The sequence below is a fragment of the Notothenia coriiceps genome, unplaced genomic scaffold (assembly GCF_000735185.1).
Source record: "Notothenia coriiceps isolate Sejong01 unplaced genomic scaffold, NC01 NC01_scaffold00022405, whole genome shotgun sequence".
Lineage (NCBI taxonomy): Eukaryota > Metazoa > Chordata > Actinopteri > Perciformes > Nototheniidae > Notothenia > Notothenia coriiceps.
Window position 1 is genome coordinate 118 of NW_011355106.1, and position 7059 is coordinate 7176.

The following is a 7059-nucleotide window of genomic DNA, read 5'->3' on the forward strand; positions in this document are numbered from 1 at the left end:
TTTAAAGTTTATAGTCCGTTTGAGTTTTGCCCGTGTGAACGCAAACCGAACCTTCTGAAAAATGAAACAATGTAAGAAACTGTGGTCTGGTGCGCACCAGAGAGCGGACTATTAGGTGTGAATGCACCCTTACCCGTGTGCACGCAAACCGAACCTTCTGAAAAATGAAACAATGTAACAAACTGTCGTCTGGAGCGCACCAGAGAAGCGGACTATTACCTGTACGTGTGAATGCGACCTTAAGTCATGCTATAAGACATCTTCATGAACTTTAACATTACATCAAGCATGTAGTAAGTAAATGCAAAACATTCTAACCGACAAAGCCAATGGTGATATTAAAATATTTGTCGGTCTCTCATGCATTACAGTAATTTATTATTATTTATTTTAAACTGTATTTTTATTAATTTTCCATTTGTGTGAGAATGTCAATTCAGAATTTAAAGGAAAATTGAATCCAAGGTGAGCTGCCATTTAGTGAACAGACACACCCTGCTTTATTAACTCACGTTGCTTCACTGCAGCTCTTCTAAAACTCATATCTGGCCAATCCTTTTCTTGCACAGCCACCATGCGCAGGTTCAGCTCCGAGGGGAACCTCCTGGATCTGGACTTCCTCCCCTGGAGGAGGGTGGCCCTGAATAACCAGGATGTTCAGAGGAACCGGGACTCTGGCACCTACACCCCTCACACAGGGGAGGACGATCTGAGCGGGGGCTCCACCCTCCTGACCCCCACCATCCTGGAGCCTAAAGGGGGTAACGATGAGGGGGGGGCGAATGAGCTGACCAAGCAGCACAGCGTCAGCGTGGAGACCCTGACTGAGCTGGGGAAGCAGGACAAGAACCACCTGAGTGTGGGCCTCTTGGGGGAGGGCTGCAGGGCCTACAGCGACGGCCAGCTGGCCCCCCAAGCCCAGGGCAGCACGGAGAGCATGGAGAGGGACGACATGCCCTCTGGCTCCCCCTCCTCCAGCAACCCCTTCTCCTTCAAAGCCCATCACAGGCACAACCAAAAACACAAGCTTTCCTCCGCCAAGCTGCACCTCCGGAGTCTGTTCGGACAGGTGGGGCTCTTTCAGTCTGGAGAGCAACACACATTACAGTTTAGAATCTGGATCTAGAATCAATCTCATTCTAGCTGTCAACGGATCGATCCCCATTACTATTGGGACTCACCATGTGAATGAATTGAAAGAATGGGAAAAAGCCCTTGAGTGCATCTTGAGTTGCATTTTGAATAGTTAAAAGAAAAGTACACTATGATCATTTGCTCACAAGATGATAAACAAACCGAATCATATAGTAGATTACCATATCCTGCTTGTCTTATCCTACATGTTTACAGGCTATTATCTATCAGTACTTTAGCTCAGTTAGTTAGTTAGTTTGTAGAAAAAAGAAATGTGGCAAACACATGTGTGATTCTTACACGTTTTGTTTAGGGCACTCTCCACATATTTATGCCTGTTTTAAAATAGTTTAAGCATAAAATGAAACACTGACGTTAAGCTTTAAAGGGTCCCTATTCTGCTTATTTTCAGCTTCATATTAGTATTTTGTGTCTCGACTGTGAAATGCTTTGATGTGAGAGAAACTCTCTAGCCTTTGCAGACCATGCACACACACCTAGATAACACACTACAGGAGAGGGGAAAACCCCAAAGCTTCTGTTAACCACATACCTCATTTCAGGCATCTAACCAAAATCGTTAACAAAGTTTAAAAAAACATTGACTTTGAGACAAGGAAATTGGAATGTCTAAAATGCTAACTCATTCTGGATTTCAGGACTAATTCATGCACCATTCTATTGGGGTTTCAGTGAGTTGAACACAGGGAAGATTTCCAGTTAACGTTGTCTTTTCTGTTTCAGAGTCCTCATTCTTCAAACCCAAACCTGTCCAACACAGAGCAGAAAGACAGGTCAGCATACTCTTTATTTTCATTCAACTTCATTTTGAATATTGCTAATTTAGATGGATATCCACATACAATAACACTGCATTAAACTGGCAGAATTTCCTCAGAACACTCAAGACGTTTAAATGCTGTCCTCAGACACATATTGGATGTCTTCAAAATGAAATCCATTTGTTCCTGCGTCAGTATTTATAATGATGTGATCCCCAGTGTGACAGAGCGGAGGTCCCGCCTCCTCTTCATGCGTCAGTGGAGCCAGGTGGGCCACAGTAAGAAGAGGAAGTTCAGTCGAGAGGAGGTGGAGAAATGGGCGGAGTCTCTGAACACCCTGCTGCTCAGCCAAAGTGAGTCCTGCTTTACTCTGAGACTAGAGTTGTATTCAGAACATCACTCATTGATTGATGAAACTAGAGAAATGGGAGGCTGTAATTGTGTGGGAGAGAAGCTCCCTTTGGAGGGGCTTTGGGTTTTGAAACCTATATGTCACAATAGAGAAAAGGGAAACTCCCAAAAGCACAATAGGAAGTCTTTTAAATTGTACATTTTCATCTTGATTATTGGAGCCTATGAGAGCGATATGGACCAATCACCATCAAGGGAGGATTGAGCTCCATGAAAGACAAGGAAGAGATGTTTCTCTAGCAGATGAGCTGCTGTATTTCCTTGTGCGACCCTGTGCTGCTTAATGATTCTTGAATGTATTGAGAAAGTGGATCAGCACAATAATTACAGAGTATTTTATGTCTAAAGGGCAGCCCAGGGGCCTCATTTATAAACGGTGCGTACGCTCAAAAGATGGCGTAGGCCTACACCAGTTTCTAAGCAATGTTTGCGATTTATAAAAAACAAATGTGATGGGAAAATGTGCGGTCCTCCACGCAAACTCATGTGTACGCACTAAGCACAACAACGGGAGAGACGAGAAACTGCGACACCGTTAGCAGAAGGAAGAATGGAGAGAAATATGTGGAAATAATACCATAAATAAAAATGTTACCTCCTCATTTATCATATATTATGAAGAATTCATTTTCAAACATCTGATTAAAGCCAATCTTCAAATGATTTAACAAACGGCCTGTTTGAGACACAAAAACATAACTTGGAGAAATAAATATATACGGATATGTTATTAAAACCACCTCAAATATGTTGTGTTGATGTTATGAAATGTTTTCTCATAAACTGACGCCGTTTTGCATTTCTATAAGGTTGTAGATACGAGCATGGTTTTATATACTATCACGTTTAATCAATGTTTTTTTTATGCCGTTTGCCTTAGACTTGATAATTCGATCATAAAACACAGGAGGTATGGAAACTAAGAACACCATAATATTGTGTGGTAGATTGGCAGCTGATATAACTCAACACATTATTTATTTCCCTTTTAAGTGGTGGGATAGAGTTGCTGCCGGGGGGGGGTTTGAGATCACAGCTGCAGTGGAGACGCCTGTGGGGGGGGCGCACAGCTGATCGACCGCTGGAACATAAACCACCAAATAAAAAAATAAACATGAATTGACTCCGCAGGGATCCCCCGATACTTTCTTACAGTTTCTACCTGGGTGTTTCTCAATCTCGAGTATGCTTGCTTGGTAGCACATGTCTTCCGAGCGTCTTGCTTTAGAAGCGAGGCGAGAATCCTTTCTGGCTTTCGGAAAACGAAGAGTGGAACAGGCTAGCAAGTGTGCAGGTCCGTCACATGAGAGGCCCCGCCTTACATTTTCCGCCACAGATTTGGGAAATTGGTCCGTGCGCAAAGCATTGTGGGGATTTGAAGACCGCAGAGTCTACACATGTGCGACATTTCTCCAAACGAAGTACGCCGGGCTCGCTAGAATTCCAAGTATGCTGGACATTGGAACAGTACTTCGGCGGCACTCGATGACGTAGTATGCTTGAAATAGTGGCTCTGGAGCAGCTTTACTCGAGATTAAGAAACACACACTGCCTGAGGAAGGTTATGTGTATTTTTTTTGTCATTATATTTTTTGGACCACTTATTTATTTATTTTGGTGACGATCCGACCTCCATGCTGCTACTCTGGTTCAAACTGCATCCACCAAACAATATGATTTATCTCGACCTCCCCAAAAGAACCAGAATCTGACACGGTGTGAGATGTGTTTTTTAGCTGTTCTGTCCTCATTTCCTGTGATCTTCTTCATGCAGTGAGTCAGAATGAATATTAATACGGGGCGTTTCTTTGACTATTTATAGGCAAATATGGGCGTTACGTGAAGCCCGCAAAAGCTGCGCCGCATTTCGAGTTGATTGTGGTTTATAAAGGGAAACAGGCGTCGGACGTGTCGCACGCAAGTCCTAAGCCGGTACACAGTCTTTTATGAATCGGAAAATGTCTGTGCGTATTTATTTGCTTTGTCTTACGTAAGCAACCTTCCCAAGTGAATCCTACGCAAGGCTTTATAAATGAGGCCCCTGGCCTTTGCCAAAGGTCCAGCCAAAGAATAAGCAGGGAGGGCGTTCCTGGGGGAGGGGGAGGGGGTCTGTGGATCCATAGGGTTCCCTTTTTTCTGATGTTAGATGATAGCTCTTCTTCTAAACTTTTTTTGAGCTTCTGACCAGAACACCTACACCCTGTTATTTGGACTGATGGTCAACTTCTGCTTTAAAGACATGTTGGTGCAACTGAAACTCTGTCTCAAGTTCCCCTGCTGTGTCTGAAATCCCAGGCTGCTGCAGGTTGTCGACATCTGAGCTGACGTCACTGGTTACTGTGTGCTGTGCAATAAAGCTTAAAGAACAGCACTTACCTGGACCCTGCTGCCTATTAATAGAACAGTTAGTTAACAGCGTTATAAATCACTCCTGTTATAGTTCCTAAATGTCCCTGCAGCTACAGGATGTTTGAGTTTGGTCTGACGTAAACAGGGATAGTGGTTGCAACATTTGTTATGCCTGCTACACGGGTACATTTCTGAATCACTGCTCTATGTCCTGATAGTGTTGTTTGTGGTGTGTTCCAGTACTCTATATGTGTCTGATGACACACTCACGTCACCGGGTTGAACAACACCAGGGCGAGTCCTGATTGAACACTCTGATAATACAGATAGCTCCACAGGATATTTTAAATACTTTCCATGTATGTATCTGCTCTGTAGATAACTTTAGCTGAGGGTAGTGCGGTTAGATACCTGAAATAAGATCACAAGATGAAGAGATTTTAACCTTTTTGTTCTACGTCATACAGTACGTCAGTAAATACCTCACTGGTGAAAGTCTGAAGTTTCTTTGTGTCTCTAAAACGGCAGTTGCTAACAGGTGGCAAAATGAGACATCTGTACGTCATCACACCGAACATTAGCCGCCTTTACCTCAGCAGTGGTGATGGGCAGTCTTATGACCGTGTGTAGTTTTCTTTTTAGCCTAGTTAGATTTTTACGTCTGGCATTTGCATTTACGCTTCAAATATAAAGAAGCGGTGTTAATTTGGGGTGATTAACCTCTTATTTTCTGCAATATACTGATATCCAAAATACCATTGTTTTTTAATGATGGAGCCCTTGCGTTGCTAACTTCTTTTTGCCTACTAAATAACTTCATCCCTGCACCAGTGTATTAACTGAAGGATTAGGCTAATGGATGGTTTGTGAACAATTTCTGTCTGTGTCCTTTATGTTAATGCTTTTCCAGTAAAAAAGCCTAGTATCAATGATGTGCGTACATTTTGTTTGTCTTCTCTTCGGCTTTTTGGGGTTTCTTTCCTGCAGTGTGTCATATAGGGTTTTGTGCATGCATGTAAATGGTCTGCAATATCTCTGTGTTCCCTCAATCACAACAGAGCCAGCCAGCTAGCCAATCAGAGCAGACTGGGCCCTGGTTTCAGACAGAGGGTGAAAAGAGGTGCTGCAGCACAGGCAGTATGAGAACAATAAAGAGCTTTTTGAACATTAAAGCATGTCCCAGTAGAGGGAAAACATACTGATATGAACCCGATAATGAGCATAACAGGGCCCCTTTAACGTTAACACCTCCTCTCATCTCTCAGACCATGTCTTTTATTTCAGCATCGATGAACTTATGCTTCAGTAATGTTCTGCTGACTATTTGCCTTTAACTGCACACAGAGCCTGCCTGATGGGTCCTCCCGGCCCTCTGTGTGCCTCCTTATCAGTGCCATGCTAATTTAGAGTGCTGTTCTCTGCAGCTGAAGTGTGTGAGCTGTGGCATACCAAAATGTGGTGTCAGCACTTTGAAACTGTCCTCTGTACAAAGTCATGTTTGAAACCTCAGATTAATAACCAGCCATGAATCAAAGCCTAGGCAGCCTGAGACGAGACAAATAGAAATGAACGGTGCGTGCCAACTTTTTGAAACAAACCTGAGAAACTTCACGGCTGGCAACACTTGTGTGTGTTTGCGTTGTGCTTACAAGGCCTGCAAGATTGTTGCGTCAGTGTTCTGTGTGTGGGCGTCTGCTTGTGACATGCTTAAAGTGACGTTTGCATGTGTCCCTCCTCCTCCTCTCAGGTGGGGTCTCAGTGTTTGGAGCATTCCTGCGCTCTGAGTTCAGCGAGGAGAACCTGCAGTTTTATCTGGCCTGTGAGCAGTACAAACACTCGTCCAACAACTTCAGCCTGCAGAGGAGGGCCAAGGAGATCTGCAGCACCTACATCCAGCCCGGAGCCCCGCGAGAGGTACACAACTCTCATGTTCAAGCTAGCGTCATGCAGCCAAGGTTTTCAAACCTCTCTGCATCAAACAGGAAATGTAATTCAAGTCCTGTCTCATGTGTGTACCTTTCATGTTTCCCCCTGTGTAGGCGTTTGAGGTTTAACGTCACAGCTTGCATCAATAGCAGCATTCATTAGAGACTGTTTTGCACAAGTAGAGCAAGACTTGCCAGAAAAAACAACCTTTTGGAAACACATTTTTCTACTTTCTTCTTTTTTCTTCTACTGATAGGAAATGACTTAAAGTGAACAACATGTGTGACAAATGTAAAGGTTACACCAAACTGACCTAACGCCCTCAACCTGCGAGCATTTGATGTTATTCCTAACAAGTTGACAATTACCTAAACATTGCAACAGCTCAGGTAGGCTGAGATAAAACTGTTTGTGTACATGATTTCTCGCTGTGAAGACTCTACCTTTCTGTTTTTTT

At 43.5% G+C, this 7059-nt stretch overlaps 1 protein-coding gene across 1 annotated transcript; it reads left to right on the top strand.

Moving 5' to 3' along the window:
• The first annotated feature begins 566 nt into the window (after nt 1-566).
• LOC104953960 (regulator of G-protein signaling 3) lies at nt 567-7053 on the top strand. The gene is made up of 4 exons (XM_010781004.1): nt 567-1069; nt 1879-1928; nt 2136-2269; nt 6424-7053. The coding sequence occupies exons 1-4, from the start codon at nt 575-577 to the stop codon at nt 6762-6764; spliced, it is 1020 nt and encodes a 339-aa protein (XP_010779306.1). The 5' UTR covers nt 567-574; the 3' UTR covers nt 6765-7053.
• The last annotated feature ends 6 nt before the right edge of the window (nt 7054-7059 follow it).